General features: G+C 41.7%; 1 protein-coding gene and 1 long non-coding RNA gene across 2 annotated transcripts in view; both read left to right on the forward strand.

Moving 5' to 3' along the window:
- The first annotated feature begins 385 nt into the window (after nucleotides 1-385).
- lama4 (laminin, alpha 4) overlaps nucleotides 386-20,498 on the forward strand; it is a 79,517-nt gene continuing 59,404 nt past the window's right edge. The window contains exon 1 of the mRNA XM_079643701.1: nucleotides 386-652. Coding sequence (XP_079499827.1) covers nucleotides 551-652 — 102 coding nt within the window. The 5' untranslated portion in view covers nucleotides 386-550. The remainder of the gene's footprint in view (nucleotides 653-20,498) is intronic.
- LOC307015213 lies at nucleotides 14,354-18,330 on the forward strand. The gene is made up of 2 exons (XR_013801443.1): nucleotides 14,354-17,833; nucleotides 17,950-18,330. It is a non-coding gene; the product is annotated as an uncharacterized lncRNA (long non-coding RNA).

Below are 20,498 nucleotides of genomic sequence, written 5' to 3' on the forward strand. Positions count from 1 at the left end.
ATACAATTCACAAGTGGACCTTTAACAAAAAAGTTTGAGTACCCCTGCTTTAGACTCTCTGCCCACACTGGGGGGGAGGGAGGGGTGCTGCCCTGTTGAGCCCAAGGTGAAAGGGTGCCACAGACCTGCAAATGGATACAGGGAGCTACCGCTCAATCTGACTGGGTCAGTCTGGGGAGATAATTGGATGGGTGCACTGTCTGCCTCAGACAGAAGCCCTCTGTTGCCTCTGTCTGTCCTTCTTTCTCTTCTCTCTCCCCCTCTCACTCTTTCTCTCAGTTTCCAGGCTTCCCATCTGTATGTGATTTAGGCACGGGCTCAGGGGAGAGGCAAGTTCGCTAGGGGAGAGGCATCAGGGCAGGGAGGGAGGGAGAGAAAGGGAGGAAGTCCACACAAGTTTGTTTCACTGGCCGGGCTGGGACTGTATCTGGAGGTCGAAGCAGAGGAAAAGTGAAGCCAACGTGTGCAGCAGAGTGAGAGGAGCTGCCCAGAAGACTCTGACAGGGACAGGCAGAGAGGGACCAGTGCTCCACTGGGCAAACACACAAATATGGCTGCTAGATCTCTGTTCTGTTTTCTCTGCATCCTATCAGGGATTGCCTATCCAGCGTCTGCCGCCAGGCTTGGGGAACAGCAGCAGACATTCCCGAATGTAAGACAGATTTGCTTAAATCTCCTTTTGGCTACTAAACTGTGCATGTTATGTTTAGTTTCACAACTTTTGTACCTACTGCACATGTGTACGACTGATGATCGTGTACACAAAGGTCAGGGTACAAATTGTAACATATGAGGCAGGTTTGAGGGTGATGAGTTATGGCTGTCTATAGAGCTCGGTCCTGCTTGTGTTCATACGTGTGTGTTTGTGTCATCAGACGTAGCCCAAGGCTAAAGCGCCGAAGTGCTCTGAGTTACTATCTCCACCACTGTCATGCCCCCCACCCCACCCCTCCCTGGCAGTTCCCTAATAGAAACCAGCTGCCAAATGTTGAGCAACCTCCGGGAGAGAGACAGAGAGCACAATAGACAGTAAGGGCATGAGAAGCCTCACTATGCCAAAGTTCATTAATCTTAATTTAAAATGATATTCTGCTCAATTTTCATTAAATGAAATCCATTTTGGTCATACTGTATTGAGGGCAATGTTTTTTTCTGTAAACAATATATTTACAATCTGTAATTGTCTCCCCATGAAGCAGTTTAATTTTTGCTGGTACAGTTTATCTGCACCAGGTGTATCATTTGCTTTTCCCAAAATCTTACCATAACAATAATTAATTTGCCATGACCAAAATTTTGGAAAACAAGAATTTAAAAGCACTGATGTTAATGTTAAAAAACTGTATTTGATGGTAATCTGGGGTTTTGCAGAGTGGACCACGATTGATGATCTTCTCTATCAACACATTTGATATCATTAACTCAATCTGCGAATAACATTCTTAATGTTTCAATTCACAACACCATCAGATGTGTGACACAATTATAATAAGCCAATGCTGACAATAGGTTAGCCTTCATTGAACAGTTGTCATCTAAGTCTTCCCTGCTGTACAGGTTTTTAAATCTACACTAAAGACTCACTTCTTCTCCCTGGCCTTCTAGTCTGAGCGGAGTACGACTCCTGACATTTCCCTGTGTTTGATTTTTACATTTGCTGTTGTCATTTATTGTCTTCTGTTTGCTATCGCAGTAAAGTTTTTTTATTGCATGTACAGCACTTTGGCTCGACCAAAAATAGTTTTAAAAATGTGCTATATCAATAAAACTTGGTTTGATTTGATTTACAGTGCTAGCTGTCTGTAGCTGCTAGCACCCCATGTCAGGCCATGGTCCAAACTACATCCTTTTACACAAATGTTCCCGTACACCGAGACTGTAATTATGTGGCTGCTTTGAAGGTTTTTGGGGTTGATTTGAATTGAACCCATTAGTACATAGAAGTGATCCAGAGAGCCACGACGATTCTCTGTATAGTGACTTTGCTCTCAAACCGATAGAGTATAATCAGTGAATAGACACAACCTGGGAAAATGTCTCGAGAATGGAGACTTATTTAAGGCCCAAACTTGGCAGTGCTACAAGTACAATTTAAACATTTATTTCTCATTTTTATTTATTGTGTAAGTGTTTATTTCTCGCTGTGTGAGCTTTCTTTGTTGCAGCCAGACTGTCTGTGCACAGTTACTGAGGATGAGATTCTCATGACCCTGACTCTGTCCTGTTCTCAGGATGTTCGGAGGAGTAAGCATGACTTCATCCAGGGTCTGAACCTCTCCTCAATGTCAAAACAAATCCAGCAGCAGCTTCAGTCAGGGCGCAGAGAGGAAATGAAATACAACCTTCAAGCTTTAACATTGATCCACATCATTTTCCCAGTCTGGCAGAATGATGTCGGCAGACAAATGGATATTAAACTGAACACATTTGAAACTGATCTTTATAGCACACACACACACACACACACACACACACACACACACACACACACACACACACACACACACACACACACACACACACACACACACACACACACACACACACACACACACACACACACACACACACACACACACACACACACACACACACACACACACACACACACACACACACACACACACACACACACACACACACACACACACACACGGTTACAGTTTTGTGGCAGAGTGGGTGTTGACTTTGGAAAGCACTGACAGAGACAAATCCTGTTTTTGAGCTGCATGTGATTGGCTGTGTATCGCAGAGATAGAGCCGTATGGCATCTTGAAACATTCAGTCAACACACAGGAAATGCACTGATTCCTGGAAGGGAAGAAGCTGCTTCACAGGAAAACAGGGAGAGGCTAACATGTTGAATGTCATCTTTGTTCTCCACTGTAGTTAGGGCAGTGGGATGGCCACAGAAATACTTCACACCTCATAGCTGGCGAAGGCTGCTAATATCAATTTCTTTAATTCTCAGAATGTTAAGCAGTATTGAAATGAGCACAATGGTTAACATTCCTATTCTCATTTTCAGATTCCACTAACCCCAGGGAAAAAGGGGTCTTGTCTAAACATTTGGTGTCTTTTTAAGATAAGAGTATATCAACTTGTGGGTAGTTTCTGGGCTTTATAAAGAATATTTAACCTCGCCCTAAAAACTGAGGAGGGTCAGCTAGCCTGGCTCAATGTTAACTATGGCTATTGACATCTCTAAAGTTCACTGAGAATGTTTCTCCCACACTAGTGGCCATATCAAGGAGGGCAATATGGAGTGAACGATTAATCAAAAATCTCAGCTAAGCTAGATTCATACAGACAAAAAAAACCTACATTTTTTTGACAAGGAGGAAAACAGAGAAAGAAATAGGCTTATGTTAGTCAAACAACATTTCAGTCACAATCAAATGATGACATTTTACTCTCAATGTACGTTAGAAGAAAAATAAACATGATAATGCATCAATACATTTAAACCTTACACTGTGTCCATGGCTTTCTCCTTAGAAAATATCTTTGTACACACCAGTACAGACCAACATAAGCATTCATTTAGAGCTGTCTCCAAACATGCAACACTTTTAGCTCAGTGTGTCACGTTTACAGGTAGGGATTTGAACCCAATAGCACGACACAGATACAAGCAGTGTTCAAAAGGTTTGGTTTATTCAGGTCAAGGACAGGCAGGGTTATAACCAGGAAATCCAGAAGTCAGGAACACAAATCCGATCAGGGGGCAGGCAGAACAGGGCTCAGAACCAGGACTGTCCCTCAGACAAGCAAACAAATCCAATAAAGGGGGCAGGCAGGAAACTCCAGGTCCAAAATCAGGCAGGCAGGGTCAAAACTGGGCAGAACAGATAACTAGGCAAATATAATAGGAAACGCTGGAGAGATTGGCAAAACACACAAGACAATCTGGCAGAGGACAAGTGACAGTGAGGTGGTATATAAACTGTGGAGTTAATGAGGGAATGAGTATCAGGTGAGATGGAGGGCTGGGGAGACCAGGTGAGGGGAGTGAGCTGATTGGAGGAAGGATCTGAAATGACAGGAGAGTTATGATATTTCAAACCAAAAACAACTATAAATGTGTCGAACTTGTGACAGAGTGTGAGTCTCCAACAGGCCGGTGTCTGTCTGCTGTTTGTTGCTGAGGACTGTGTACAGTGTCTTCGTCAATGCTTTTTCCATTAACGTAGCTGGAAAGGGCTGGGTGAATGGACGTTGTTTATCAAATAGTTCAAATGCATCTACAACTGCCAATCTTACATTTCTGTTGATAATCAGGTTAAATAATGGAGACACCATCTTACTTGTTCACAGGAGTTTAAAATAATATTTGCAACTTCAGACAGAGCAGCGCTCATTCTTTCATTCCCGTTTTATTCCAGTCTTTGTGCTATAGGCGTAAGTCTAAGCTTCATAGTTGTTGACAGACATTAGATGAATCAATCTTCTCATCTCACTCTTTGAAAGTAAATGACAGAGCATATTTGCCAAAATGTTGAACTATTCCTTTCTGTGGTGGAGCCCAAATCATAAACACAAATGATCGCAACGTGAAGTCATCCAAACTTGGGCAGGAAACTGTTACTCCACATCTTACTGTGTTTATACTGATGCCATTCCCCTCATTTTTAGAGGATTCTAGAGAGTCTATGTCATATCTCAAGACCACCAGCTGCCTGTCTGCTAACGCTGGGCCCTGTGCACACACTGCAGCTGTTTGAACCATCACTGACTGTCACACAGCTAATAGGCCTAAACAGTAGCTTTACAAATGGGAAGCAGCTCGGGATCTCAGGGTTCATTAATCCTGATGGCTTGGACTACCATTTGGAGCCAAATGTTTCATCTGTTTTTCTGTGGGCACCAAACACATTTTAGATTCATTAGCTGCAGTTTCAGGATGTTTTTAAAGGGAAGTTTGCCACATTGAATATGTACAGTATACGATAGTGATGAAGAGCCCATGGTCCATTTTTAGTTGGCCTGAAGCTCATTCTAAAAGTAGAATGGAATTTGGCCCACACATGACACTTGTGCTTGACTTATATTGTACTTCTTAAATACATATGTATAAATATATTACATAGTATTCATGTGATTATAAGCAGCAGCCGCAGATTAAATGTATTTATTTAAAAGTAGTTTGATTAAACAACTCAGTCCGACAACGCCAACCCGGGAATTTCACCCAGGGAAATAGAACAAGTTTTAAGTCACAGGTTCATATACTCATGGAACAAGAGACGTCTTTCAATTATCAAAAATAGAACAGTTTATTTTGTACAATAATTAAAATTGAAAAAAGTCACAGGGCTATACCCAAAGGAAAGAAAACAACTAATAAGGGGCTAAGGCTTACCAGTGGGGGAGAGGGGCAACGAGTGAGTGGAGGGATCCCACAAAAACAAACATAAGGCACCCCAGCCACACGTGTTCCACACTCACACAACCAGAAAATCCAGAAACCCGGGGGGGAGGGGAGCACAGCACACGGAAAGGGAGAACCACCATCCCGGACACCAACACCACCACCTTCAGCTCTCAGTAACTAAAACAGGGAAAAAAGGGAAAACTACGGAGCCCTGGAGGGTTCATAGAGAGACCAATTAATAAAACGTGGCCACGTTTTATTAATTTGTGCGCACGATATACTTTCTCGTGCGCACCATGGGCGTCGCCTGGGGTAGTTTTTTCTTTAGCCTCAGACAAATTCTCTCTCAATAATATACAACCCTGTCTCATGGCATTTCGTGTTCACAAACACGATTTCCCCCTTTTTTTCGTGTTGCACAGCGCGATTTTAAAAGCAATGTATTTCTATTGGTAGTCTCACGGCATTACATGTTATAGGAAGGCCGGAAGCTGTGTGGTTAATAAAAACATGTTCTTACTTAATATCAAGCCACAATTATTGATTTTATTTTAATTCGTATAATTTCGGACTTTTGTTGCCGTCTGTGAGGAAAATAAATGGGGCTGAGAGCCTCGGGATACTGAAATCTGTATTTTTAAAATCTTTTTTTCCTTCTAATTTGTTATTCTTTTCAAAATAACACACTGTTATTTACTCAACAATAACACACAATTATCCTTGTTTTTATTTATTGGTTTATTTCCATAATCTCTGGCTTTTTTGGCGTAAAATAAAAATAACCGGAAACAGACGTAGGTCTCTAGGATTTTAGGATGGCCGAAGACACTACACTACCCATAATCCCCAGCTATCGTTTAGGACTACAGTGCCCGTGATTAATCTTTAAGCTCTGGGATTGGATGTTGGAGTGGCAGTGCGCCAAGGTTACACCGAGCGTCAAACAGCTGTTTGAAATGGATTGAAACCACGCCAGACTATCCAAAACTGGAATCGAACGCCCCCCCAGAACTACACATGCTGGCTATTGTGTTTCGCAAAATGTTCGATGGGACGTCTCTACTGAACGTTTTCGTTTTTCCCACAATTAGAAGTTGCCATGACATTGGTGTTATCAAATGTAAAACATATAATTAATAAATGGGTGAAAATCGCTTGTGTCCATAATGTGCAGCATTAATACCCACATGACAGCTCATTGTTACTTTGTAATTCTACTCCACTACAATTCAGAGGTTAACCTGGTATTTTTACTCCACTACACTTATTTGAGTTACTTTGCAGATTCTGATTAATGATGTGAAATATAAACAACCCTTAAATCAGACTTTAGTTACACCTGAATACAATTTAGGGAAGGTGATTGTCAAGTGCCAACAATCATGAGAGATACTTGATAGTTGGTGCTTGAGAAGACTAAACATTTATCTGCAGATCTCTATAAAGCATATGCATTACTTGTTATTCTCTACTAATAGTTAATTAAAGACTGTATATTATGGCTATTTTGCACATCCCTTTCAAGATTTCAAGATTTTCAAAGGTTTATTGACATATCATATACAGTACACAACTACGGTGTATGCAATGAATGAAAATATTGGGTCACAGGTTCCTCAACAGCGCATAGCAAGACATCTATCAATATGAGTGTATACCTCCACCATTAAAATGTCAAAATCTGCACATTTCTTATATATGTATAAAATCAGTTAAAATTAGTGCTTCAACATAGTTAACATTGCAGGAAAGCAATATATTAGACGTTAAGTACTTTGTCAGGCTTAATATTTATCTGTAGATACCCCCAAAGTTTTTTTCTTATTTAAGAGAATACCTTAATCTAAAGTATTATTTAATGTTTAAATAAAGGTTAATTAATTTTTCTGTTTTGCACCTCCTCCTATTAATATCTTTGTACATCCTGCACTGAACTGTTTTATTGTAGAGATCACTTATAGTATCTTCTTGATTTTTTATATTCTATATTTCTATCATTGACCTTCTACTTTCTCCCGATGAAAGTATGTACTCTTAATATTTTTTTAATATAAGCTGAAGATGTGTAGTTTTATTCATGCTTTGACATAATTTTACAGCATATTGCTATACTATTTCAGACTCAGTATTTACATTCTTATATTCAAAGAAAATCAGTAAATTCTTTAAAAAGTACAAGTCCTTTTATATCAGCTGTGCACCGTTATGGTGTAAATATAATCTATCTATGAATTAGATCAAATGTGAAAGTCTGCCGAATTAGTGTTGATATTGCAAGGAGACGTATTGTGTGAAGAGAAATTGAAGATGTTGTTTAATTGTTGATATATTTATGATCCACGTCAAGTCTTCAGTTTCGGCGGCATTGTTCCAGTTTTTCCAAAGGTCTTCTCATCAGGGCTCTATAAATAAAGAACTACGGCAGATCTGTAATATGTAATGGAGCCGAACCGTGTATTACAATGCCGTTATGTGATGACTTTCAAAGAGAAAAGCAAGAACACTCGGAATTAAGTATTATTTTATTCTTTTAAAATGTTTTTCCGATTTCATATCATATAAACACCAAATCCCAACATGCATTGCGGCTAAAACATCCAATCAGCAAGCTTAAACCATAGCTGAGGATCTTGGGTAATTGCTCGAAATGCCTACGTCTGTTTCCGGTTATTTTTATTTTGAACTTCTTTTCCTGACGGACGCCAAAAAAGCCAGAGATTATGGAAATAAACCAATAAATAAAAACAAGGATAATTGTGTGTTATTGGTGAGTAAATAACAGTGTGTTATTTTGAAAAGAATAACAAATTAGAAGGAAATCAGAAGATTAAAAAAAATACAGATTTCAGTATTCTGAGGCTCTGAGCCCCATTTATTTTTTCCTCACAGACGGCAACAAAAGTCAGAAATTATACGATTTAAAATAAAAGCAATAATTGTGGCTTGATATTGAGTAAGAACATGTTTTTATGAACCACATGTAATGCCATGAGACTACCAATAGAAATACATTGCTTTTAAAATCGTGCAGTGCAACACGAAAAAAAGGGGGAAATCGTGTTGGTGAACACGAATCAATAGATAAAAAATTGTGTTGGTGAACACGAAATGCCATGAGACTGGGTTGTAATATAATACATTAGCCGTACTTTACCTAGAGGACGGCAGAATTGTAATTTCCCGTGTTCAGTGAATGCAACAGAGGCAAGACACCACCAGACCAATCAGAGAGTTGCATGGAAATAAACGTGTTTTATTGGCTGACAGGTACATACCTCTCCTCTGTGACATTGTTTAAACTTTAAACTGTCAGCCGCGGGCGGAGTTTCTGAAGATGGACATTAGTAGTGATGGCGAGATGAAGCCTTATGAAGCTTTGAAGCTTTCCAGCCAATTGGTTGGCAAAAGGGTTCATCTCATGAGGCTTCATCATGGGCTTCATTTGAACACAAACCCCCCTGTTGCTCAAAGTGTGTAAAACAGGCATATTGGACATATCAATAGTGCAACAGTATGTCATACAGAGTTCCCAATGAGTAAAGCCTTAGAATAACTCTAAACAACGAAGATTAAATCATATTTTCATTTTAACAATATTGTTTTTATTCCAGTTTATTGATTGTGATTGAAAAGCCTAAGGAGGCTGGTAAACATTGCAAAGACGGATTTGTATTCCTTAATAATATTCATAAACTTAACCATGTTGTAGCCTGAGAAAGGCTAAACCATATCAAAGAATACATGTATTAACTACATTATCTCATTTAGTTGTAGCTTTTATAAACAACAAAAAATAAGTATTGTTCAGTCGTTGAACCATCGACCCTGAGCCACAGCACACACACTGAACTTCCCTGAAAATATTTATTCCTGTATTTATTCATGTTTTTATTTATGACATGTTCCGACCTCTATATAAGTGAGGGTCTGAGCTCTTTTAATTCCATTCCATTCTATGGTTCTTATTATACATCCATGGGTATTATGAGCGTTGTGGTTCAACGGTTCAACCATGGGTTCAACCGATCGGAATCACTTTCTGAAGCAGTCACGTGGTATCAACAGACAGCGAGACTTCGTTTGTCATCGATGACGTCACTGGCCCAAAACGATACAAGCCTCGATGCATGCTTCACAAAATGCTTTGGGGATTACTCGACACACGCTCCGAAGCCTCGGCGCAATACATAACATCACTAGACATTAGACATTTCTTTAATAAAAAAGACGGCAATTCTCAAGTGGTGGCTCAATCGACAACCCCAGAGCCACCACCTGAGCCAGGTGAACAAGGTATGTAAATGTCAGTAAACTTACAAGTTATGTCAACATGTAAGCAAGCATAAATTATAGCTACGTTGACGTTACTTTGAATTGCGCGTGTAAGCTAAACCGTTAGTAAGTAGCTATAGCTAGCCAGATATATTAAATAAACACTTTGCCATGCAATATAAATGTTATTTTTTTTAGCGTTACCTGGTGATTTCAAAGAAAGCTCTCTTTTACTGACTTACTGTCAGTGTTCGACATGAAGCTAGAAGCTACCTTACAGTACACAGTTGATCCTGAGTCCTGTCAGTTAAAGTGTTTCATAGTTAGCTTAGCTAAGCATCAACCTAACACTGAAATATATGGATGTTATGTGACGGTATTTATGAGGAAAAGTCAGCTGAAATGGTGGCATAGTTGCCACTGCGTGTCAACAGCATGTTTGAACGTATTTGCAGCAGTAAATGTGGCTGTTTGGCCACTGACGTTGCCATAACAACACCTGCATTTAAATGTGCAACCTCTTTTTGTGACAGATTTTTGCCTGAAATTATAATTCTTCTGAATGATATTTCCTATTGACAGCTAGTTTCTATGTGAACATTATGAAATGGAGAGCCAGCTAATAAGCTTTTTATACAAATATTTCAGATCAAAGCTAATCCAGTGGGGCTCCTGAAAGGGGGCAAGGGACACTATGCCCCCAAATATATGTTTTGAATGCAGAAAGATGGCTCTATTAGAGTATTAAGTGAAAATGACTATATTAAAGTGTTAAGTGAATATATTAAGTGAATTACAAACTGCATTTGTATAGGAATGATTATGTCCTATTGGCAGATAACTACTCTAACAGTGATATATCTACAAGAGGTTTCCAATGTAAATGTAATTATTTTCAATTGGTTATATTACATTTTGTGACAGTGTGGTGACACTCATTTTAATGAAGACAAATGTGTGTATCTTGAAATTCATTTATTTGACAGAGCTGGAAACTGATTGACTTACATACTTGTTTGTGTTTACCTACACAGTCATCACAGATGAGCCAAACAGAGTAGAGGATGAAGAAAGGAGAATAGGAGAAGGGACACACAAGAAGGAGATACAACAGGCAAGAACGACAATGGAGAAAACAATGAACAGGAGCACCAGAACAGACAAGAGTCAGTGGGTAACATGACTGATTTAGGGACTGCAGATACACGGCCAAGGCAAGTGAGACATCACTGCTTTCCATCCAGCATGTTTGGCCAGCAAAAGAGATCATTTCAACCGCAAACAGCTAGTGATGAGGGAAGCCGCAAGAGATGAGGGAAGCAGCAAGAGATGAAGGAAGCTGCAAGAGATGAGGGAAGCAGCAAGAGATGAGGGAAGCTGCAAGTGATGAGGGATTATTATTTCCTCCTTCCACCCCTTTTTTCTGTTTAATCTGATTACTAACAACTTCTAATAATTTGACATAGTTTATGATTTAATTGGAAAATGAAGTGTTTTTAAATAATAAACCCGTTTCTGATTCTGATTCTTTGATTTTTTTTTACATATGGTGTTGAGAGATGTATCCATATCTCTTAATGTTGTTCTCAAAGTGCACAAGATTGATGCTTTTAACCTCAATATTTAAAATAAATCTTCCTGAGGGGTTGAGTTCCCCCCAAAATAGCACTTTATCTCTGCTTATGTAACTCTGGTGTAGTGTCCCCTCGGCAACAGATCACTCAGAGCTCGACTTTGTAGTCAAGGCATCATGTGGAGCAATGTGAAAACATTAAACATAAATAAACTGGTGTACAAAACTCACATACCTGCATTTCAATGGACAGCATAAAAAGGACACGTTGTTGCTCGGATTAGCTATTGATGATCACGTTGATAAATCATATAAAACAAATAGCCAATCACACAAAAGACATGTTGCTGTGACTGTGAGCATTAAACAATTAACATTAAACTAAACAAACACAACAGTACGTTATTGTCCTTATAAAATAAAAACATACATTTTGTCCACCGAGATAATACAGGCACCTTACCCTCAAGAGGTCCTCACGTGCTATGAGAATCTCCCACAATCCATTGCCGTAACAAGCTAATGCAGGCACACGTTTGTGACACCAGATGGCGCAATTGTGTATGTACGTGTGGGGAGTCTTGCTGTAGAACATTTTACTGTAGCGCCGCCACTGTGGGCTAAGCCCCGAATGTTTCCAGGTCCAGGCGACGCCCCTGGTGCGCACATTATACTTTCTCGTTCACACGAGATACTTTCTTATGGTAAAACACATCGAACTGGCCGATTATTACGCCATATTATTAGTTTTATGAAGAATATGTCCGTTCGCCAGGGCGTGCGTGTGTGTGTGTGTGTGTGTGTGGGCATTTGTTTATGATAGTGTCGTTCGTTCCGGTGCACTCCGGCAGGACTATAGCACTACATCGAGATTAAGATTAAACTAATCTCTTTCACTTGTGAATACACATATAACTATGGAGAACGAGATTTGTGTAAATTACTGTTTGTGGTCATTTGAAAACAAATGCCGGTGGTGTCGAACACACACAAACACACCGAACACACACAGAGCGGAGCTGAGCACACACACACACACACACACACACACACACACACACACACACACACACACACACACACACACACACACACACACACACACACACACACACACACACACACACACACACACACACACACACACACACACACACACACACACACACACACACACACACACACACATCATGCGCCCTGGTGACAGGACCTCTCATTCATAAAACGAGGGGGAATACTCTGGTAATTCGATGTGTGTAGAGGTGTGTGTGGTTAAATGTAGCGGCCTTGATCTCTATTCAGCTGTTCTAATGAAGGGAAACACAGTGAAGTAAACAGTGAAAGGCTCAGCTCTTTGCAGCTGGTGCTGCTCTTCTCAGATTCTGCTGAGTTACACGTTACTGCCTCAAGTGCCCTGTTCGACGAAGCCAGTTCAACAGACCCTGGATATGTTTGATTTACCCGGCTTAACTAACCCTAACAAACGCGATCTCGCTAAGCGGTCCTACGAAGCTGGTTATCAACTCAGTAAATCAACCAGGGTTTCTCTTTCCGGCTGAGAGCGTGTTCACGTGAAAGGGACGGGGTCAGCGTGCTGACAGCGCAGCGTCATACTTCATGAATGAATAGTAAATAGCAAATCCTGCTTCGTAGTACAGGCCACTGGTGCCGCAGAGATTTCATAAAGTGAAGGAGGTTTTCCTTCTATAAAACAGCTGTGGGCCGCAGATACTGTGAGAGTCAGGGACAGGAATTCATAGATCAAAGCAGACTGGTTTACAGACTCTTCTGTTTTGCGAATCCGGTGCTTAAACAAATAGCTCTAAACCCCTGGCCAAAATGTCCCAAAATTAAGTCAGAGTTGGAAATATATCTCAAATAATGTATGCAACACTTTCCCCCTCACAATTCACATCTAACCCCGTTGTAATTGGCACTTTAAAGATCTGGGTACAAGTTAGACGTCACTTTGGTTGGCTTACTCTTCCTCAAGCGATTCCTGTCTGTAACAACCATCTATTTTTACCAGCCACAATTGACCCCCAATTTTCTCACTTGGAGAGGGAATGCCTCCGCTGCATAGGGGAGTTAAACATTGATAGCCTGTTTGCCAGTTTTGACCAACTATGGGTTGTCTTTAATCTAAGAGGATCTGATTTCTTTAGATACTTTCAACTAAGGGATTTTGTTCAGACCCACTCTCCACAATTCCCCCAATCCCTGCCTCCCAGTGGAGTGGATCTTGTACTTGGAGCAATAACTTTGTCTAGGCGCCATGTCTCTTATTTTTAAAAACTTTTTTCTGCGGTTGATGAATCTGCCATTAACAAGATTAGAACTAATTGGGAAAAGGAACTACAGTTCACCTTCTCTGATGACTTTTGGAAGGAGGCCCTGAGAGCCGTTAACTCATCCTCCAGTTGCGCTAGACTCAGCCTAATACAGTTTAAAGTTCTCCATAGACTACATTATAGCAAGGCTAAGCTCTCCAAGATTTATCCAGATAGATTAGATGACCGGTGTGATAGATGCTCCCAGGCCCCCTGCGACCTGACTCACATGTTCTGGTCATGCCCTAAATTATCGAGCTTCTGGCAATCTTTCTTCGAGTGTGTTTCTGAAATTGTAGGTCTAAAAATCTCTCCGTCCCCTCATGTAGCTATTTTCGGTAGGACCCCAGATGAAATCAACATTACAAACACTCAAACCAATGTCATTGCCTTTACCGCCTTGATTGCTCGTAGGAAAATCCTTCTTTTGTGGAAATCTCCTTTACCTCCCTCTTTTAAAATGTGGCTGAGTGATACTATGTCTCTTCTAAAGTTGGAAAAAATTAAGTTTACTCTCCGGGGTTCCTCGGATAAGTTTTACGCTCATTGGAGGACACTGATCAGCTATGGAGACCGTCTTCCCCCTGATATGGTGTCTCTGTAGGGATTCTCCCTTTATTTATCCATCTATAATTCTGATATGATTACTCCCCTGTCCGCCACACATGCAGCTCGTGTGACATCCCTGAATATGTGTTAGTATGTGTACATGTATGTATGTATGTATGTATGTATGTATGTATGCAGGTATGTGCATGTATATTATTGTATCTATCATTTTGTATTGTATTGATGTACTGTTGCCTCAGTGCTCCGGGAGAGGGGTGGTTGGGATGGGATGGGATGGGATGGGTTGGGACGGGGCAGGGTTAAAGGAAAGTGAGTAAGGGTTCTTTCGGGCAGGAAAAAAATGAAAATGCCTTAATTGCTGTAATGCAATGTTACACTTTTGCCTTACATGTGAATACAAATATAAAAAAAAAAAAAAAAGATTGAAATTAAAATAATGTATGTACTGCCATTTCTCCACATAAACATAACAGTCTGCAAACAAACGGTTGTGTCCTCTGTGCTCCACTTCCTACTTTGCGCACCGGTACAAAAAGATTCTCGTTCGCACAAAATACTATCTCGTGCGCACAAAATAGTATTTTGTGCGAACGAGAAAGTATATCGTGCGCACAAGATACTTTTTTTTTCTCCATGAACCTTTAGGGGCTCCGTAGAAAACACAATAAGTGGGGGGCAAAAGCACAGAATAACTCAATATTAACAAACAAACACAGAATTCAATAAACCAAAATTAGCCGCAGCCTTATGGGCACTCATGCGGCATAAAGAAAGCTATACAATAAGCAAAGGATGAAAACCTAAACAAAAACAGATTTCAATGAACTAAATGAATTAACCAAAGATATATAGACACTAAACGTAAATAATCCAAAACTAAAGAAAGAAAATAACGAAAGAGAATAGGAATAAACTATTAATGAAAACCAAAGTAAACAAAATAGTTTAAATCCAGTAGAGGAAAAAATAACTAAATAATAAGAGGGAGTTAGCCCAGCAGTCCAGTCACTAAAATCTACAGAGGAGGCAACGCCAAACTGGCCCAAACACAGCAGCCAGAAGCAAACAATTGATGTAGCACTTAGCAGCACACGGGATCAGCAGCAAAGGTGATGACAATGCTGTAGGCAACGCCAAAACCGGCCTGAAAACAGTAGCCAAAAGCAAACAATTGATTAGCACTTAGCAGCACACAGAATCAGCAGTACAGGTCAGTGGCGGCTGGTGCATTTTTATCCAGGGGGGGCTCTACCAAAATGTAAGCAAACTTATACACAAACTCAAAACACATGTCATATTACAACGCAGGGCTAGCTCAAAGGCACACAGCACTTGATATACAGTCTATTATTTTAGAAAGGACTTGCCTGTTTTTGTCAACCTCCTAGTGCGAATGCTGTGCCACAGCAGCCACTATAGTTCTTCGAATCATTAGTGCGAATGATGTTTCCAGCATTCCACTATAGTACTTCAAATCTTTATTCCCCTTATTTCAGCCAATACTTTGGCTCTCCATAAATTCAGCTTATTTTCAGCTACAGAAACCATTTGTAGTGTCCCGTCAATTATGTTAAGTTTTGTCATGTTTGTGTTCGTCATGTTCATGTTAGTTTAGTTTATGTTCCACTTCCTGTTTTATTTTGTACTCACCTTGTCTCATTCTAGGTCCCTTTACTTCCTGCTCTGGTTCCTTTTCCCGCCATAATCAGTGTCTGCCCCACCCCTGATTGTTTCCACCTGTACCCACTTACCTCATGTATATATTGTCCTGTCTCCCCTTGTTAGTTGTCGGTTCGTCTTGTTCGTTGTCCCAAGAAGCCAGATCCAAGCCATTGCTTAAAAAGATTCAGTGTTTTGCCTTTTTCCCTCCATGAGAGCGCTTTACTTTTGTCAGTTTGTTATTTCCTCTAAAAGAGTGATTTTGTTTTTTGCAAGTAAAGATTATTTTTCTTCAAACCTTTTTTGTCTCTGGGTTGTGCATTTGAGTCCTCCAAGCTATTGAGTCAAGGTTCCTAACAGAACGAACCGACCAGTATGGACTCAGCCAACCCCAAGATTCTCCAGACTGCCCTGTCTGCATAGGGAAACATCATCTATCAGCACCAGGAGCAGCTACAAACCATTAGCCATGGAGGGAAAGACCTTTGAGATCGCCAGGAGGATTTCCAAACCTCTGTCACGTCACAGGTGAACCATCTGGCAGAACAGCTCCACAGAGTCCTCACTCATCTAGAGGCAACTTCTACAGCTCCGATTCCTGCTACGCCACCTGAGGCCAATCCTGCTGCTAATCAGGCCGAGGTCAGTTTCTCTCCTGTCCCACTGCGGTTGGCATCGCCAGAGAAATATTCAGGTGAATCTGGCAACTGCAGAACCTTCCTAGTCTAGTGTGACCTGCATTACAAACTTAACCCAGCCGCGTTTGTGTCAGATGAGGCTAAAATAGCATTTATGGTCTCCCATTTAACTGGCAGAGCTGCCGCATGGGCCACTACGGAGTGGTCAAGAGACTCCAGTATATGTGGATCTTTCACAGCATTCAAAGACACTATGAGCAGGATTTTTGATCTTACCTCACCTGCCGGTGAAGCCACCCGTGTACTCATGCAGCTCAAACAGCACGCACGGCCAGTATTAGATTATGCCATAGAGTTCCGTACCATAGCCATAGACAGTGGCTGGAACACCCCAGCATTAATAGACGCCTTCCGGAATGGATTCTCTGAAACCATCAAAGACCACCTGGCTCCATTAGAACTACCACAAGACCTTGAATCTCTGATTTCCATGTCTATCCAAGTTGATAACCGCCTCAGAGAAAGAGAGAGAGAATGGCGCCGAACTGCAACAAGACATCCCAGCCACCAGGGGCACTCTCTGGATAAGCAGCCTTCATGGGATCCCTTGTTTCACTCTTCATCAGGCCCGGCAGGAACAGCGCCATCACAGGCACCGGAGGAGCCAATGCAGCTCAGGAGAACAAGGATTTCTCCAGAGGAAAGACGGCGCTGCCTGCAGGAGGGATGCTGCTTTTACTGTGCTAATTGACTCTGGGGCTGATGAAAGCCTCAGACTGGGGTTTAGCTAAACGCCTTAAGCATCCCGTCAATGCCAGCACCCTAGATGGCAGACTAATGTGTAAAGTAACTGATATTACGGAACCCATCCAAGTGACAATTGATAATAATCATGTAGAAATAATGCAGTTTCATCTATTCAATTCAGCATAACATCTGCTGATTTTGGGGTTTCCTTGGTTAAAAACACATAACCCACATATTGATTGGTGTTCAGGACAAATTAAGGGATGGGGAGGGAATTGTGAACAGACCTGTAAGTCCGGCTATATTCTCCACCATGCTGTCACCAAAGCCCCAGTAACCCAACTCAGCTCAGAGACCATGTCCTGTAGAGTCCCACAAACTGTTGCAGTTTCTGATAGAAGCTCAGATTTTCCTGACCTTTCCAAGGTCCCCTCATGCTACCATGACATTAAAGAGGCTTTTAATAAAACCAAAGCTCCGTCACTGCCCCCTCATCGTCCTTTTGACTGTGCCATCGACCTGCTGCCTGGCACACCCATCCCTAGGGGGCGCTTATACTCCATCTCGGGACCGGAGCAGGCGGCCATGGACGATTACATCTCCTCCTCGTTGAAAGCGGGAATAATCCGTCCCTCTTCGTCACCTGCTGGTGCAGGATTCTTCTTTGTGGGTAAGAAGGATGGGTCGCTCAGGCCATGCATTGACTACAGCCCATTGAACGAAATAACTGTCTTCAGCATTTGAACTGCTTCAAACAACTAAAGTTTTTACCAAACTCGATCTTAGGAATGCTTACCACCTCGTCAGGATTAGAGAGGGAGACGAGTGGAAAACTGGGTTCAACATCCCAAGCGGACATTATGAATATCGGGTCATGCCCTTTGGACTATGTAATGCTCCTGCTGTATTTCAGGCCATGGTAAATGACATTCTGAGAGAGTATTTGAATGTTTCTGTTTTCGTGTATCTGGACGATATTTAGATTTTCTTCCCAGATAGTCAGTCTCATGTCATGCATGTCCGCCAAGTTCTCCAGAAGCTTCTTGAGAATCAGTTGTATGTGAAAACTGAAAAGTGTGACTTCCATGTAGGGGTGGGCGATATGACGATATATATCGTCGTGACGATATTAGGTCTCCACGATATGTTTTTTCAGAGATATTGTATCTATCGTGATAAAAAAAAATAAACTATAAAAAAAATAAACTGATGTGAAAGACATGCTCTAAAGCTGTCTAGTCAGGATTCAGACAGTATTGCACTTTATTTATTGTCTTGTTTGATTCTGTTGGCTTATATTTGATCAATAAGGTATTTATATAGTTTTTCCCTTCAGTTATGCTAAAGTCTTTTATTGCACTTCAAGTCTAAAGTTTACATTTTAATTGTTTGGCACTGACTTTTCCTCTAATGTTTATGTTTTACTTAGTTATGTTTTACCCTCCTTTTCATGTTTATTGATGTCCACTGCTAGTGCTACCGCAGAAAGTTCATTTTTATACTGAGAAACTGTGCCTTGAAGCCATATCAAAATGTTAAATTGTTCATTCAGGGATTCATTTCAGAAATAAAACCAGCTTGAAATGCTATTTTGGTCTGTTACTCCTTTTTGTTTTAGTTTCTGTTACCTTGTAGGTGGTTGTACTGTTAAGTAACTTGAAAAATAACCATAATAACCGACATGAAAAAATATCTTGATATATATCGTCTATCGTGATACTGCTTGAAAAATATCGTGATAATATATTTTTCAATATCGCCCACCCCTACTTCCATGCAACCACTGTCTCCTTCCTGGGCTACATTGTCACCGCCAATCAGGTGCAGATGGATCCATCCAAGGTCAGTGCGGTGGCCAACTGGCCCACTCCTGATAGCAGCAAAAGAGTTCAGCAATTCCTGGGGTTTGACAACTTTTACCGGAAGTTTATACGCAACTTCAGTTCTGTAGCCGCACCTTTGCATGCTCTCACCTCCTCTAAAGTCTCCTTTCAGTGGACCTCCCAGGCCGAGTCCGCCTTCCAATGCCTCAAGAAAAGATTCACCACGGCACCTGTACTCACTGTTCCGGATCCCCAGAGACAGTTTGTGGTTGAGGTTGACGCATCCAACGAGGGCAAAGGGGCTGTGTTGTCCCAGAGATCCTCCGAGGATAATAGGATGCACCCCTGTGCCTATCTATCGTGTAAGTTGACCTCAGCTGAAATAAATTATGATGTGGGGAACAAGGAGTTACTCGCTGTCAAAGCAGCATTGGAGGAGTGGAGACACTGGCTAGAAGGGGCGGAGCAACCATTTCTTGTTTGGACTGACCACAAGAATTTAGAATATGTTAGGAAAGCCAAGTGACTAAATTCACGTCAGGCCGGGTGGACTCTGTTCTTCAGCAGATTTAACTTCACATTATCTTTTCGGCCCGGTACACAAAACCGTAAGCCGTTTCTTGGAGCCTGAACATAATGCCAAGGAACCAATATCAATCCTTCCAGTGAACTGTGTGGTTGGGTCGGTAACATGGCAGATAGAAACAGATGTGAAGCAGGCGAATGTTGTGAACCCGGCACCCAGCGGGTGTCTAGGCAACCGCTTGTTTGTCCCTGTGTCTTTACGCTCTCAGGTAATCCACTGGGCTCACACGTCCAAGTTCACATGCCATCCGGGGGTCCGACAAACAATGTTTGCCATAAAGCAGCGGTTTTGGTGGCCGGCCATGAAAAAAGAGGTCTCCGAGTACGTGGCGGCCTGTCCAGTGTGTGCCCGGAATAAGACCTCGTCCCAGGCCCAGATGGGTCTGCTCCAGCCCCTCCCAGTGCCTCTGCGACCATGGTCGCACTCTCCATGGACTTTGTGACTGGATACCGCCCTCCAAAGGTAACACTACTGTCCTGACGGTGGTAGACCGTTTCTCAAAGATGGCACATTTCATTCCTCTGCTCAAACTTCCCTCTGCCAAGAAGACGGCAGAGGTCATGTTAACTCACGTGTTCAGAATCCATGGTTTCCCCAGTGACATAGTCTCCGACAGAGGACCAAAGTTCATTTCCAACTTCTGGAAGGAGTTTTACCAGCTCCTCGGCGCCACCCTCATCTTAGCTTCCGGTTATCACCCGCAGTCCAACGGTCAGACCGAGTGTCTGAACCAAGACCTCGAAACATGCCTCAGGTGCCTCGCGTCCCAGAAGCAGACCACTTGGAGCGATCACTTTACCTGGGTAGAGTATGCCCACAACACTCTCCCCTCGGCTGCCACGGGTCTTTCCCCTTTCCAGTGTGCTAACGGGTACCAGCCTCCTCTCTTCCCTGTTAATGAGGAAGAAGTCAAAGTTCCATCCGCG

This window comes from Notothenia rossii (assembly GCF_949606895.1).
Source record: "Notothenia rossii genome assembly, chromosome: 8".
NCBI classification, from domain to species: domain Eukaryota; kingdom Metazoa; phylum Chordata; class Actinopteri; order Perciformes; family Nototheniidae; genus Notothenia; species Notothenia rossii.